This window comes from Topomyia yanbarensis, chromosome 1 (assembly GCF_030247195.1).
Source record: "Topomyia yanbarensis strain Yona2022 chromosome 1, ASM3024719v1, whole genome shotgun sequence".
NCBI classification, from domain to species: domain Eukaryota; kingdom Metazoa; phylum Arthropoda; class Insecta; order Diptera; family Culicidae; genus Topomyia; species Topomyia yanbarensis.
The window spans coordinates 86,118,418-86,135,968 of NC_080670.1; the positions used below are offsets into that span (position 1 = coordinate 86,118,418).

Sequence of the window (17,551 nt, forward strand, 5' to 3'; positions counted from 1 at the left end):
ATCAAAAACAAATAAATAGCGTTCATACTGTTTTTTAGTTCTTTCATTTAAAATTGGTTTGGATAAGATCGGTTCAGCCATTGCTGAGAAACACGAATGAGAATTTGTCCGTTACACACACACAGACACACACACACACACACACACACACACACAGAGACACACACACACAACACACACACAGACACACACAGACACACACACAGACACACACACACACACACACACACACACACACACACACACACACACACACACACCCACACACACACACACTCACACACACACACTCACACACACACACACACACAGACAGACATTGTCCCAAACAGGGATGCCAAAGGTACCGATAAACTACATATTTTTCGGTATACATATTTACATTTGCACAAGCCGTACACTCCGCTACAGCGACGTATCACTACAGCTCTTGCCAGAACGGTAGCCAAACCGAATATATTTTCCCGTACAGCAGTTGAATACATTTTTGTTTTGCTGCTGTACTCCGACTGCTCGGTGAGAGTGTGGCGTAGTAAAGTTTGTTCTCTCGCGTTGTACATTTTTCTCTGCATAGTCAAAGGGAGAGGCCCGCACACGAAAGCGTTGATGCCGGCCGTGGCGTAAATGAGCCGCATTTATTGTCATCATTTTCGAATAAAAATATTAAAAAGATTGAAAATATTAAAAAAAAATGTAAAATAAGGAAAGAGAAGCTGTACCGCTCGCGTCTGGTGGCTGTACTGGGGACAGTAGTTTTTTGTCATGTTACTGCTTTGCACACAGGCAGCCGTACAGCGCTGGGCGTCCTGCACTAGCGAATGACAGCAGCATCGAGAGAGAAATGAGAATGTAGGCAGAAAAATTACAGCCGCAGAAAAGGTAGGCATTTTGCATCCTTGGTCCCAAATCGTCGAGCTGAGTCGATTGGTACATAAGACTCGGCCCTCCGGGCCTCGGAAAAAATCTTGAAAGTTTGAGCGAATTCTATACATTTCTTTTATAAGAAATGTAAAAAATGGTAAAAATAGTGCCTTTTTGATGCCCAACTCGATTCTTTTGCATCCTCCTAAGTTTTTCCTTGGTTCAAGAGCAATAGTCACTCGAACACTTCATATAAAAATCGATTCAAATTACATTTTTGTAGCCTTGCGGAATTGAAAAGGTTAAATCTTAAAAATGGCGGTTTCGCAATCTTGTTTTTTCGCTAATTTTGCTAATTTCCAGTGATAACCACAATACAGTACCAGGAAACTGGAAGTACTGCGGAGAAAGTCGTTCCGGTATTCTCATCTTCTTTTTTCTTCTTCTGGTAGCAAACCGGAGTAACAGGGAGCAAGAATTAGTTGCTCCTGTTTACTCCGGAGTGATCTCCGTGTACTGGAACAAGCCTAATATTATCTATTATTATATTAAATATCTTCTATATTGTAATCTTCATTTTTATAAACTTTTTTTTTATTGTATTTGAACATGTCGTACAGATTAACGTTTTCTAACGATCAATGATTTTGATTAACGTAGCTTCGTACAAACCGTAGGTTCTAATAGTTAGTCGTGTATCACAGAGGAAATATTTTGAAACTTCAATTACATTTCAAGTTCAATGTTTTCTTTTGGCGTCGATGTTAGTCTGAAGTTGAGAGCAACGTCATGACTGAAATCCAAACTATTTAATTTTGTTGGTGATGGCGAATGAGTACTGGAAATTGGGTAGCTTGCGGCAATTGCCGATATGTTTTTATAGTCGAATCGCATTAGAATATTTTCGCAGCTTTTTATACGTGAATGCTCTCCCTCAAATGCGGTATGACGACGCAGTAAGCTGCCCTGTATTCCAACTACATTGTTAGAATTCGATGGAAATGTTGCTATCTGTTGGGGATGAAATGGTGGAGAGTTTTCTGCTGATCGAGTTGTGCGTCCCGAGGCGACTAGAGTTGCTGGTTTCAGTGATTCTAGATAGGACTTATTGATTAATGGAGAAGACGGCGATTTATCATATTTTATAAGTTGAATATCCCGCTGCAAGAGGCATTGATCGTGACACGTACTTTTGAACGAGGAATGCCATATGGTTTCCTTTGATTCTAGAAGCTTTCTTGTAGACGAAACAACTCTAGGGGAAATAGGAGGAGAGGTGCTGTAGTACGAATGAAAGGGGTAGATTTTTGGAGATTCCCTATCCATAGACTGAGTGTCTGAAAGTTCACTACTGCGGGTTTTCTGTATGTTCGAATCATCTCTGTCGTCACGATCTCTCTCTTTTTTTCGCCGTGGCGAATATTCTCTTCTTTTACGGGATCTACTTGGCCTATTTGAAGTGGTTGGTCTACATCGACTCTCATGTGTACTCGAGTAATCATGAACCATAACTAAGGGTGGGTCCGAATTTATGTTATCGAACTGTTTCAAGGACTTTTCCAAATTATCAATCGTATCATTAATTCGATTGGACTGGATATCGGAATCGTGGTCGCAAAGTCCATCGATGGCTTTGATTGAACTTTCAATCGAGGACAACGTCGCGGATAGATTAGCATTTGATTGCTTAAGATAATCAATAGTTTTGATGGTGGTTATATAATCATCACCTAGTTTAAGCTTTCCATCTCCTATTCGTTTGATGATGTCATCAGTTTTAAAGCTTCTCACTTCCTCTAGAATGGGAACTGTTTTGAATATCTCTGCTTCCTCTTGAATCCTAATAGAAACATCATCAAATTTTATGCTTTCCAACGATTTTTTGGTTGAATCTGAAGATTCTGCCTTCAGCTGCAATAGTTCATTAATTTCATGTCGGCTTTTCCGTTTCTCCGCGTTGCTTTCTGCAGCAGCCTTAAACATGGCTAGTTGTTCATCTGTCTTTTTGATTAACTCTTCAGTTTTGGTAGAGCTAGCGACCGACTTCATATCGCCTCTTGTTAAATCCTCTAGCATAAGTCTAGTGGGTGATTTTTTCGCAATGAACGGGCTTTTAATTTTGATTCGTAAGAATTGTTCCTCCGACTTTTTGATAACTTCTTCCGTTTTACTAGATGATCTACGTTCAAGCTCTTTAGACGTTTCATTTGCAGTTATCGCTTCATCGAACGTCGAATCGATTAAAGATGATCGTCTCAAAACGTTACCGTTATCGTTTTTAAACCGTGCTAACTGCTCTTCAGTCTTTTTGATGAGCTCATCAGTCTTGGAAACCATTATTCGTGTGTCTAATGCTGGGAATGTTAGAAGGCTACAGATTTCTTCGAGAGATGTTGTTTCCAACAATTCATGGTTTTCGATGGTTTGCGATGGGGGGCCTGATTTTGTTGTTTCTATTAATGTGTCTGTTTTAGCATTATGTTTAATAGTTGCTTCTTTTAGCAATTTATCAGGAACAAGTATGACCATGCCTTCAAGAATCGATCTTTGTTTACTATCATCTGCTTTATTGAGAATAATTGATTCCTTCTTATCATCCAGTGTGACAAGCTCACAAAAATTATCTTTACGAATATAGCTAATAGGATGAGGGTCATTGAAACGAGCTAATTGCTCTTCGGTGCGTTTGATCACAAGGTCGGTCTTGGTAATTTTGTCTACTAATTTACTGTTTCCGCTGATCGGGGACGTATTTCCTGCTTCTAATGATTGGATTTCTGTAACTTGTAATTCCATTGTACATTTGCTTGATTCGTTGGCAAGGTGTTTTACTGTACGCTCGTCAAACGTATTCTTGTAAGGGCTCTTAGGCGTTAGTTGGTCTGTCTGAAATTGTTTTAGAAACGTTCGTGCATTGTTCTCATGAGCTTGTTGATTTGGTTGAAAATTACGAGTGCTGTTAATATTCAATAGTAATGCATCATCTGTTAGCCAGCTATTGAACTGCAGAGATTTCACACCTGATTTACGCTCCGGGATGTTTCCTAATGACTGCTCCGGGTGGTTATCGTTAAAGCAAATTGCTTTTTTAACGATCCGATCTAGGATTAGCGAATTCTCTTTTATTATTTCTGACATTTTGTTGCATTTGTATGCATTTAAATCTACTGCTACTAAACCTTCTGAAGCAGATCGCTTGGATATATCTTCTTGATACAGGCCTTCACCTTTGAAAGGGTCGTCCATGGAAAAAGATTTCTCTTTCAGAAATTTTATACGGCTGGTTAAGTATTTTTCGATGCCTTCTAAGCTGTCTTTTGATAATGGTGTCGTTGCTTCTGCTATCTGGTATGCATGGGGTTTGAGAATGATCGTTGATTTTTCTGAAGTAGTTGTTAAAATATCAGCGGTAGGCGGAGCAAGTGGTAAATCGTGTTGCAGATGAGCTCTAATCGGAATGCCAAATGTTGAAGACATTGATGATATATTCGAAGCGTTGGATAAACTATAGCTATTTAGTTTAGATGTGTTATCACTACGATCCAATATGCTTTCAGTTATATTTACCATAGATTCGCTAACCTTTCGCTCTTTGATAACATTTAAGTCTAATTTATTAGGTCTTTCAGCAGCATTTATTCGTTCAAACAGTTGATTGGTGACGCCATCTTCATTTACGTTAAACACAATATCAATTTTAGCGTCGGTGGTTGGAAGCTCGTGGACTTCTTCAATATCGCTCACAGTTTTGTTATAATCTGCATAATTTATTATAGATGACGGTGTCTTCAACGGGCTAATTGTGGACATACTGACATATCGCATTATGTCAGGAATCGGAGATAAATGGCTGGTGCTAGTAATAGCGATTGAGAGAGATCTATCTTCCGTAGGACTTGGTAGAAGCTTTGTCATTTCATTATTCGTAATGTCCGGAAGCTTCTCTATAGTTTTACTTTCTGTTACAATGCTGTTGTGTTTGACTTCAATGGAGCTACTCTGTGCTTCTGTATAACTTTCCTCTGTAATGTCCGACAATGCAAAATCATTGCGTTGACCTTCTGAATTGTAATCAAAGCTTAGGACGTCGTCAATTATCACAACCAAACGTTCTTCGTCAGGCACTTCTTTGATACTGTCAGGAGTTAATCGTCGATTCATTGGAGAAGCTTCCAATGAAGATGCACTGAACAACTGGTTCTCATCATCACACAGTGACGTACTAGTACTTGAGTCTTCATCTGATTCTTCACTGTAAGATGACGATTCACTGCGCAGTTTAGCTCCTATAGAAGATGAGGGGGTTTCGGATAAGTTGCTAATAGCCGACGATGCACTTGAAGATTGGATCAGTTTAGGAGATTCCCTGAAATGCCGTACAATTAGAAGCGTATTACAACAAAGACAAATTCTATTTACAGTTTTGTCGCATCATAGTCATCCATAACTGCTGGTTTTTTGGTATCTTTTTGCATCTCTTTCCACTTTAGGCTACCTCGGCATTGTTTATCGTCCATATCTTTCCAATGTAATGAATCGGTCGTTTTAGGAACACTCGTTTTGGTTTGTTTGCTGACTTTTGGTACGCGAACTGGAGGAACTGCACCTTGCGGGGGACCCAAACGTTTACATTTATTGCTTAGTAGCGCGTTTTTACCCACTAATAACTGATTGACTTGGAGAGAATTACTGCATTGTGTACTGGGATTCGGATGTCTAGCTACTGCCGCCGTTAGGATGATATGTGCTTGTCTTTGGCGTTCTTTGAGTTTATCATACTGTTTTTTCAATAGCGAAATGTCTAGATTGCTTTTTTCTTTTCCATCGCCAGTGTTGCGTATGTTTGTAGATATTCCAAGTGATGCTCTTCTGCCAGATCGAAAACCCCACGCAGTTGCCGTTACTGCCAAACGGGAGTCTTCATCCGATTCACCTTCGTCATCTGAATAGAAAAGCCTACAAAAATCTCGTTTTTATTATTATTATATATATATATATATATATATATATATATATATATATATATATATATATATATATATATATATATATATATATATATATATATATATATATATATATATATATATATATATATATATATATATATATATATATATATATATATATATATATATATATATATATATATATATATATATATATATATATATATATATATATATATATATATATGGGGCATTCCACGCAAAATTTGCCACAAAAGATTTTTTTGCCCAGATCAATTTTTTTCTCGATTTAGTAGTCAAAAATGTTCGACACGTATTTTTTTATTTCAACATAGTAGGCGAGACTTTCGAGATTTTTGGTGTCGAATTTCACCATTTGAAAAAAAACCTACTTTTTCAATCGCTCGTACTGTCAAAAGAAAAGAAGATACCAAAAGTGCCCAAAACATGAAATGTGCGCCTTTTTCACTGCTTTCGGAGAAAGTATATTAATACCACAGATAACAGACGTTTAGGCTCGATCTGAATCGTGTGTAAATACCCGCTGCTGAAATTGCGAATAAATCAGACGTCTGAAACACGTTTGGCAAACGTTTGTAGATTGCGCAGTGATCGATACAATGCAGTTAGAGTGCAGCTGTCAAACACGTGTAGCAAACAGTTGCGCAGATGGCAATAGTGAAACACGGATTTCCAACGTTTATCAATTTGAAAGTTTACACAGGTTTTTGAAGAAATTTTGTTCTAGCCTAAACGTCTGTTATCTGTGGTTTTACACACCAGCGCGTTGTATAAAACACACTTGCGTTTAACTTTACTATTTGTTGCATTTAGATGTATGTTTAATTTCAGATTTATATTGTCTTAATCATTCAAAATTGTCGCCGGAAGAAAAGATCTTCAGTTTTAATTTGAAGTCCACGTTCGTCTCAACATAGTGAAATGATTAGGGTCTAGGTATGGTTTGGCATTTTTCGAAACAATTCTGTGGATTTTTCTCTGCTCTTGCATCCGAATAAATTCGTTCGATTGGCACGTTTCCTATGTTATTCTGAGATTTGAACTTGAAACATTGCGTGACAAAGAAGCTTTCCTTGCCACATCGTACGACTCAATTGCGGTCGACATTTGATCATCATTGATCATTTGTAAACTGGCTCGACAAATAATGGTTTCGTCGCAAGCACCTTTTCCATGGGCTGTTGTGCGAAAATGTCACTGTGTGGGGTGAATGCAGTCAGATTTGTGGTGAAAAAAAAATTAGTACAACCTTTCACATTTTTAAAATGTTGACGTTACACACCGTCAGAAAAATAAAAATAAATAAAAGGCGCCAGAAACTTAAGAAGCATTCGTTCAACATTTTTGCAGAACTGCAAGAATCTCTCTTCAGCAATCATTTATCGCCAGAATACAAATATCAAATTTTAATCATTTTAAAAAATTTCTCATACAACGATATTCCCAATCGTTTTATATTATAAAATCAACTACAAAATTGAGTATAAAACAATAATAATCTAAAACAAACATAACGCATTAGCTGTGTATGTTTTCCTTTAGGGGGCGTCCGGTGTAAAGTGCTTAAACCGAAAGTGATTTTGGTTTACGATTTTAAAGGTGCGGCAACAATGTAATGTTAAGGTTTATTTTTACATTCATTATGTACGAGAAAAAATTGCAGTCACACAGAACCACACGAGCGTTCAAAGAGTAGACGTCCAACCATTTCCACGTCGAGGAGCGCCACGACGAATATGATAACTCTTGATAAAATTGACAGGAACACGAAATTCAATAAGATTTTTAAAATTTACTATTGGACTATTATTTACTCGATGAACAAAAAAAAATTATAAAATGGTTTGAATTTTAGAATAAGGAATAGCCTTATAAAATCCGCAAAATTTTATATATTTATGTAAAATTCACTAACTTTTCTTAAAAATAATGAGAGATTGTTTTTAATTGTGGTTCATCGACTGGCTACACATATTACGCATCCTCATAAAAAATCAAGTGAATCCGTTTAATAATTATTATTGTTTATTTTTTATTTATTTCTAATAAATAATGAAGTTAATTGCAAGTGTGTTTTACACAAAGCGGTAGTGTGTAAAATCTCAAACAGTCAAACCTGAGTACGAGCGAAGTGCGTGGCGGGACGTTTTTCGCGTGCAAGGCGCGATTGAAAAATTCATATCTCCGTAAGTATTTAATTGCCCACTCCCAATTTTTTATGGCATCAAGAAAAATGATTTTCCTATTTCATACAATAAAAAAAAGAAAAAAAATCATGTCCGAATTTGAAAAAATCGATATGTTTTAAACTTTTCAATATTTTTCATGAAACCAATACGTTGAGTAAGTATTAATATACTTCATTCGAAAGCTATGAAAAAGGCGCACATTTCATGTTTTGGGCACTTTTTGGTACCTTCTTTACTTTTGACAGTACGAGCGATTAAAAAAGTAGGTTTTTTTCAAATGGTGAAATTCAACATTCACAATTTGATCTGGGCAAAAAAAATTTTGCGTATATATATATATATATATATATATATATATATATATATATATATATATATATATATATATATATATATATATATATATATATATATATATATATATATATATATATATATATATATATATATATATATATATATATATATATATATATATATATATATATATATATATATATATATATATATATATATATATATATATATATATATATATATATATATATATATATATATATATATATATATATATATATATATATATATATATATATATATATATATATATATATATATATATATATATATGTGTGTGTGTTTTTTTTTAATTGGACATTCCTAACCTGAGATTAGAAGATTCCTTCAGCTCAGTTAAGCTTTTTAGGTGTTTTTGTCGCATTCTATGCAACTCTGCAATTGCACCTATATCGACAATTCGTTGTACAAGGTTATTGCAGTCTATTAGATTTCCATTTACAAGCTCTGTCGACAAGGCACCCATTTTGCAGTAAAAATCATCAGCTGTTTTAGTCAGCAAAATCCGACTGTAATAATCAATCTATAAAATGCATTGGAAGCTTAACGATGTGTTATGATACCTTTCCAATAGTCCCCAGATTGCCAAAGCGGTCCTAAGCAAGATGTCACTTCCCTCGATGAGAATGAGATCCCAAATTCGCAATACAGAATCAATCGGTAAACAGGTACAAAATAATGTTAGGAACCATTGCATAGTGAATACGTTTGTTAACGGTGGCTCAAATGCTCCCTCAGGTCCCTGCAATTTTTGCAAATGGTGGGCTAGCTGGGGCAATTTGGTACCCAACAGATCTCGAAATACTGCCATATCTGCCTGTAGTCCGCCAAGTGACCCGCAAAAATAACCAGGTGGAAGCAACCCTTCAATCAGTAAGATCATAACTTTTATTGAATCAGTTTCGCTTTTATCCATAACTTGTAGAATTAAAGCACCAAGCATGTTGAATCCTTGGCAATAGCCTATTTCTGGGTTAAATCTTGAGTATCCGAGTAAAACGCGCTTCAATTTGGCTTGGTTTATCATACCGGATGGTCCCGAGCATAAACTGGACCCTGTTCGGTGTAGATCCTGAAATTGGAACAATTCATGTTTAAGACGAAATTTTGGATAGTCAAAAACTGAGCATTACGCACCTTTACAATTTGTATACCCAGCTCATCGTCATCTTCATCCCATTGTTCGTTAAGATATTTATTTCCCTCTTCTTCCCAGTTGATTCCTTTGGTTCGGAGGAATCGATCGGACAGGGCCAGCCAAAGCTTGGAATAAAATGTATAAATTCATTTTGTAATGAAACTGAAATCCAAAGGTTTTTCTATGGGCTACATACCTTACGACGGAACTCCACAGGTATTCCGCCCGGTAGTCGTGCAACCATTTTCATGGCATGTAGCCACTGATTATAGTCGGATTGAGAGTCAGGAATACCCATTTTTTGCAAATTATTATACGATGCTGATGCAGATGGTGGCGGTGGTGGCGGAGATGCTCTCAAAGGTTTATCAAGGGATTCTGCAAAAGTGTAAAATAAAATAAAAAGTTTTTCCAAGCATTAGGTAGTCGAAGAGTGTGATTATTTATAAACGCATAGTGACAATAGCGAATCAATGGCCGTATCGTTAATCTCGATCGGTGAAGTCGATAGCTGCAAGCAGTGCTTGGAAATCGAAGCACTGAATAGAAGATAGCATAGTTCATTCTCTCAAACACTCACGAGTTGGGTTGCACCCCTCCGGGTTTGACCCGCAGACTCCGGTTTTTGGGAGCGATCTCCGGTCCTCCGGGGTTTACTTCAATTTCTCCGGGTCTAGTGAGATGATGGATAATTTTAAGTTTATGGTACTGAAAACTTTGTTTTGGTGCAATATATTTAAAAGATGTAAGTAGTGCTTTTATCATCTCTTGTGTTCAAGTATTTTTCCAGGCAGACCCTTGGTTTCAAGGTTGGAAAGATGCATATACCATGCATTTCGAATCTTTTATCAAAAACAAGGGAAATTAATACAAAATAAACTTAGTTACAACTACGGTATTCCGCTATTTACTAATATTACACTTAATGGTTTCAAATAATTTAAATAGTTGAAATTCCTCTAATTTCGCCACATCACTGTATCTGATGCTTTACATGCAACTGTTACTTGGTGGAAGAACGATCGATCTAATTCAACTAGCAGGCTTTGCTTCTTGGTTGGAACCTCCCTAGCGGGGGCACAAGAACCCTGAAAACACCACAGTGTGTTCCCCATATGATGCCGCTATACTGCTTGCTTCACTATTCTTCTCCTGTTATCTATAAACGAGCAACTGTCGTTCGTTTTATCATCTACCGCGAGAGTGGCTGGTGCTTTTGAATTTTTATACGGTTAGCAGGGAATGTAAAATTCTACACCTAAAGAAACCGAAACTGTACAAAAACCGATTTAATCCACCTTGCAGTGAGATGAGACATTCTTACACATTTCACTATTGGATTAGTTTGCAGAACTCACGAGAAGTAGGAACCCAACTAGAGGTGGGATGAAAACAGTTCCTAATCTTGCACGAATAAAATCTCGAATAAACTGAATAAATTATAGAGATCCACAAAACGACCGAAATAAAAAAGTAAAGCAAAAAATGAAACAATAGGTTTTTAAATTCATAAAATGAGTAGAAAAATTAATGGAAATCAAAATTATAATATACACAAATCAAATTAGATTAGGTTATTACATAAAAATTAAGATTATATTTAGAAATAGTTATAAGATTAATAGAATAAATTGACTCATACGAACAAATTGAATTAAATAAAACGAATGACTGAACATGAAATGCATAAAATTAAAAATATGAATAAAATGAATAAAATGAATCAAATGAAACAAATGATTCAAATGATTCAAATGAATCAAATGAATCAAACGAATCAAATTAATCAAATTAATCAAATTAATCAAATTAATTAAAAATTAATCAAATTAATCAAATTAATCAAATGAATCAAATGAATAAAAAGAATCAAATGAATCGAATGAATCAAATGAATCAAATGAATCAAATGAATCAAATGAATCAAATGAATCAAATGAATCAAATGAATTAAATGAATCAAATGAATCAAATGAGTCAAATGAGTCAAATGAATCAAATGAATCAAATGAATCAAATGAATCAAATGAATCAAATGAATCAAATGAATCAAATGAATCAAATGAATCAAATGAATCAAATGAATCGAATGAATCAAATGAATCAAATGAATCAAATGAATCAAATGAATCAAATGAATCAAATGAATCAAATGAATCAAATGAATCAAATGAATCAAATGAATCAAATGAATCAAATGAATCAAATGAATCAAATGAATCAAATGAATCAAATGAATCAAATGAATCAAATGAATCAAATGAATTAAATTAATCAAATGAATCACATGAATCACAAGAATCAAATGAATCAAATTAATCAAATGAATCAAATTGATTTAATTCATCCAATGAATACAATGAATCAAATTAATGAAATGGATCAAATGAATAAAAAGAATGGATTAACAAAATGAATAAAGTAAAAAATAAATGAAATGCATAAATGAAACAAACGAATCAAATAAACAAAATGAGCTGAAGTGATAAAATGAACAAAAAGAAGGAAATTGGCAGAATTAAATGCATTGATTAAAATGAAAAATTGAACAATGTTAAAAGGTTATAAATTAATATAAAGAAATAAATTGAATCAAATAAATTATTTTGATGAAATGATTGAAATTGAAAAAGTAGTCAGATTATTAAAATGATGAAACTGAACAAAATGAATAAACTGGAAAAAATGAATAAAACGCATATGTACAATGAAAACAATTAATCAAATAAGTTAAATGAATGATATGAGTAAAATGCACAAAAAGAACAAAGTGATCAGAGGGAATCCAAATAATGAAACGAATAAAATAAGTAAAATGAACGCAGATGAACAAAACGAATAAAAAGATGCGGGGTGAAATAATTAATTAAAATGAAACGGTCATATATTTGAAGCTAAAAACATTTTTGAATTAAGAAAATGAATAAACCGGATTGTACGAATTTGAGAACCATTGCATCAAAAAGTTTTGAAATGTTTTGAAAATCCCATCTTCTGAGAAAAGGCTAATAAATATGCAATGGGCTTTCTAGGGCTTCCATCTTTTTTGGTTTTATTCTTTTCGTTTTCATGCTTCTTTACTTGATGGCGTCGTTTTAAGATTATCAGGTTTTATCTACTTTTATGTTGGACCTTAATTATTTATCAGGAACCTGGAACGTTCAATTTGCTTTGGAATTCGAAGTTTACTTTTTGGTCACATATTCCCGAAAAAAAGATTTATGTACAGAATAGAATTTACTGGTCCAGTATTTTAACACGCAATTGAATATAGTAAAGTGAGACAAGGTCACATGTGCTTTCAAGCCCCTTGAACAGAGAACGCAGGGAGAATGCGATTCGTGAATGAGACAGGTAGATATTTCAAAATTTTTATTTGCATTGAAGTAAATAGTGTGAAATGTCTAGGCTATGTCGATAGTATAAAAGCCGTGCAGTCTCTTTCCATTCATCCTTATAGCTTTCATATTGTTTCGTTCGGAATTCTCGTGCAGAAAATATGGTTAAATAAGTCCTATACAGACCAATACTGTGAAAAAGAAATGGTTCAACTACTCAGTATATCCAGATATGGACGACGATAAGTTAGAAGACAGATTGCAGTTGCATCCCCCATCGAGAGTGGGTACTTTGGGAGACTTCTTTTCCTGGATCTGATTTGTGGATATTTTTGGTCTTTCATCCGTTTTTTTCATGAAAGTTCGTACCAATACAACGAATGTGCAGCTGATATAACTCATGGTTCATGCGCCTGCGCAACGTTCCGTCTTCCATCTGCAACACCTTTCGTTCGAAAACTCCAAGAGCGCGTTGGTCCTCCACGAGCATAGTCCAGGTGTCGTGGCCGTAGAGGACCACCGATTTAATCAGCGTCTTGTAGATAATCAACTTCGTGCGGCGGCGAATTTTGTTCGACCGGAGCGTCCTCCGGAGTCCAAAGTAGGCACGATTTCCCGCCAAGATCCGTCTCTGAATTTCTCTGCTGTTATCATTGTCGTCGGTTACCAGTGAGCCCAAATACATGAATTCGTCGACCATCTCGATTTCGTCACCGTCAATCCGAACTCGGGTGGAAGGTTCACATTGTCGTCTCTAGAACCTCTTCCTCTCATGTATTTTGTCTTCGAAACGTTGATGGCAAGACCAATCCTGCTGACTTCAGCTTTCAGTCTTTGAGCATATATTTCATTCAAAATTCAATAGAGATACGAATAGTAGAATGTCTCTTTTGAAAATTTCCATCGTCAAACTTTCATATTACCCAGTTTAGCCAAATATTTTTCGGATATAGCCATGAACTTCCTTAATTATAGTGTAGATACAGGCTTTGAATATAATTGAATTAAAATTGAGTTGATATAGCAGCAGACAAAAAATAGTTTTGTTTTCTCAAATCTTCGCAATTACAATTAATAAATATTTCAGTTTGGCAGATTATCACACAACTTAGAAATGGATACAGAAATAGCTAGATAGATGCGATAGAAGAGAGAGAAAGAGAGAGAGAGAGAGAGAGAGAGAGAGAGAGAGAGAGAGAGAGAGAGAGAGAGAGAGAGAGAGAGAGAGAGAGAGAGAGCGAGAGAGAGAGAGAGAGAGAGAGAGAGAGAGAGAGAGAGAGAGAGAGAGAGAGAGAGAGAGAGCGAAAGAGAGAGTGAGAGAGAGAGAGATGGGGGGGGGGCGTGTGAGGAATGGCAAATGATGGTTAATGCAGTGACATTATTTTTATAGGTATATTATTATGATATATTGATTTCTTTCATTCTTGTCATAATTAATGTGAGTAGTAAAAGGAAAAGAGCTAAATTTTCGCTAGATTTTTGGGCTTCAAACATACAGTTGCTTTCGGTGACGCCACGAGTAACCTTTTATCTCACTACTAGGTGAATTACTTGTTGATCTGTGTATTGATATACCATCCAACATTTACCTCATGATTGAACGCAATGCCTAATCCAAGGGATAAATACTAGAACTCACCGTTTCTTTATCAACACATTATTTTGTCTTTGAAGTGAACTTATATATTGATTTTTGAGAAATAGTTAATTTATTATAAAGGTAATTCACAAAATGTTTTCAACATCGAATTCCTTGAATCACGTAGATGTGTTTTCATACCCCGATATTCAAAATCGGTTTAGTTTTGCCTCTAAAACACCAGTAAAGCAATACTCTGTATGAAACAATCTCATTTTTAGTTAGTGAAAATTGGTAAGCGAGGATTAAAAATACAAAATGTTTAATATCTCCGCCGCTCTTGAACGGATTTAGACAATCTATAGCTTGTTAGAAAGGTATTTTCTATTAATGTGCAGTTTGTTGGACAATATCGTAATTTTCAAAAGTTATTCGCAAAAAACCTGCTGCGTTTTGACAAAATCGCCCATATCTCAGAAAGTAAACAACATATCGAAAATCAAAAATAATAGTGTCAAATGGCAACGTTAGGCCTTTCATTTGAAACTAATTTCATTAAGATCGGTTCAGCCATTGCTGAGATAATCACATGACATTTTGTACATACATACATACACACATACACACACATACAGACATTGTCTCATTTTGTCGAGCTGAGTCGATTGGTATATGAGACTCGGCCCTATACATTTCTTTTGTAAGAAATGTAAAACGTGAACAAATCACAGCTGAATGTGAACTACCCAGAACAGTGGTGCGCATCAAGCTTTGTTAATACAAAGCACTCGACGGGGAATATGAATCTATTTCGTTAATTTTCCAACCAATGCCAAATTGATACCCTAACGAGCTCCAGAAGAAATACAAAAGTGCATACTTGTCTCATTTTAACTCAGTAGGTAATGAAAAACGTTTTAAATCCACCTAACAGTGTGATGAGACATTTCTTATAACTCTTACCACTCTCTTTGGATATTATATAGATTGAGAATATTTAGAACTTTATGTTTCGCGATGTTTTTGATAATACATGCAAAGGACTAAGAACTGAAATTGCAGCTTTTGATATCACGCTATCTCTGAAGTGCATGCATGCATAGTTCAAACTTTACTTCGATATCGACATTTACTAAAAGTGACTTCCCAGAAATATCTTCAATTTGAATTATTATCGCTCATCCCAATACCAAAGAACAAATGAAAAACTCTCGAAACCCGTTAAAGAAAATCATCATCACTGGAATTTTCGTTTCCACGACACTTTTTTGATAACCATCCGTTACTTGTGTCAGTGCACTGGGTGCACGCCTGCTTTGAAAGTCTAACGAAATCATTTTAGGGTACCAGCGGGTCTCATTTCGAGCCATTTGCGCGATTTTCCGCGGGTTAAATCTGTGAAGAATTCTAAAAAACTAACTTCTATTCCATAATTTTCAGTTCAGCAATTCGAGAAATCGTGCTCACGGCAAGCCATGAAAAATAAACTGCGTTGTGCAGCGACGGTCACTACTCCGTTTACTAAAGCCAATAAGCTATTAATCCTTCGACATTCTGGACATTTATAAACAGCAGAAAACGTTCCGGGGGTGTACCAGAAAATGTCTATCTTCGAGACAAAAATTCACAGTCCGCTGCCTAGTCGGTGAACCTTTTTGCAGGTCACTTCCGAGATGTATTTACCAGCTCTCCTGTCTATCCATCGCAACAGTACCTTGAAACATTGTCAACGCATAATATCAACCTTCCTCTTCCTAACGTAAATGATTCTGATGTAGCGAGCGCTCTGTCCAGCGTTGATCCTTTGAAAGGGTCTGGTCCGGATTGCTTACCTCCTGTGTTTATAAAGCATTGTGCCCGAGCACTTTCTGCACCAATAAGTATTATTTTTCAGCGCTCGATCTAAGAAAATATTTTCCAAATTGCATGGAAAGAAGCTGCTATAGTTCCTATTCATAAGGCTTGAGATAGGAATAATGTTGAAAACTATAGAGGAATCTCGCTGCTGAACTGCCTAGCTAAAGTTCTGGACAAATTTGTGTACAATGCAATGTACGCTGCTTCTTCCAACATAATCGACGAACGACAACACGGATTTATGAAAAAACGCTCCGCCACTTCGAACTTGATGACGTACTCGAGCTTTCTAGTTCCAGCTGTAGAGAAGCGTCAACAAGTGGACGCTATATATTTTGATTTCGCAAATGCATTCGACAAGGTGCGCCACAACATTGCTGTTTTGAAGCTGGAGCGACTAGGTTTTCCTGAGCGGGTTACCAGATGGCTGCATTCTTACCTCTCACAACGATCCGCCTTCGTTAGAATTGGCACTACACGCTCAAGAGCATTCGTAACGCCAACCGGTGTGCCTCAAGGAAGTCACCTAGGGCCACTGATCTTTCTCTTATTCATCAACGACCTCTACACCCGCATCAACTCTGAAAAACTACTCTATGCTGATGATCTGAAAATCTTTCGTTCAATTGCTTCAGCACTCGACTCTGCTGTACTCCAAGACGAGCCAATATAGAGGAATGGTGCTTGCTGAACGGTATGCAGATCAACATTGATAAATGTAAGATGATAAGTTTCGGACGTTCGGCAAATATATGGCGTTGCGAATATACTCTTCAAGCCTGTGTCATCGAGCGGGTGGATTCTATCCGTGACCTGGAAGTGGTATTCGACAGAAAACTTCGTTTCGCCGACCACATCACTGCAACAAGGCTTCGCTACATTGCAGTTGATTTTGTGGATTTCTACGCACTCAAATCTTTATACTGCGCACTGGTCCGGAGCACTTTGGAGTATGCTGTACAAGTATGGGCGCCATACAACGCCGTTCAAAATAGCCGACTGGAGCGCATTCAGAGAAGTTTTGTACGATTTGCTGTCAGAAAATTGCCTTGGAACGACCCTATCCGTCTTCCACCGTATAAAACTATAAGGGACAGCCCTATGGAGTTGTACGAATTGCAGACGTAGGACAGCAATACGTGAAATATTTAATTTCTTATTACATTTGGATTAATAATTAATCAAACATATTTCTTTCTACAGTTCACTTCATGAATCAAACCGTCTTGCTCATCAGGTAA

At 36.0% G+C, this 17,551-nt stretch overlaps 1 protein-coding gene across 1 annotated transcript; it reads right to left on the reverse strand.

Annotated features, from left to right (window-relative positions):
- Positions 1 to 1,437: 1,437 nt before the first annotated feature.
- LOC131678032 (uncharacterized) lies at positions 1,438 to 9,914 on the reverse strand. Its single transcript, XM_058958169.1, has 6 exons — positions 9,733 to 9,914; positions 9,536 to 9,661; positions 8,962 to 9,470; positions 8,707 to 8,907; positions 5,281 to 5,817; positions 1,438 to 5,227 (listed from the first exon to the last, which is right to left on the reverse strand). Exons 1-6 carry the CDS (start codon positions 9,832 to 9,834, stop codon positions 1,588 to 1,590), a joined length of 5,115 nt encoding a protein of 1,704 aa, XP_058814152.1. The 5' UTR covers positions 9,835 to 9,914; the 3' UTR covers positions 1,438 to 1,587.
- Between the last annotated feature and the right edge of the window lie 7,637 nt (positions 9,915 to 17,551).

Excerpts from the sequence above, each read along its gene's own strand:
- LOC131678032 (XM_058958169.1), bottom strand. The coding sequence starts at position 9,834 with ATGGGTATTCCTGACTCTCAATCCGACTATAATCAGTGGCTACATGCC. Across the intron at positions 8,908-8,961 it reads ATCTGGGGACTATTGGAAAG|TCGGATTTTGCTGACTAAAA; the intron begins GTATCATAACAC and ends TGATTATTACAG. Across the intron at positions 5,228-5,280 it reads GACTATGATGCGACAAAACT|GGAATCTCCTAAACTGATCC; the intron begins GTAAATAGAATT and ends ACGGCATTTCAG.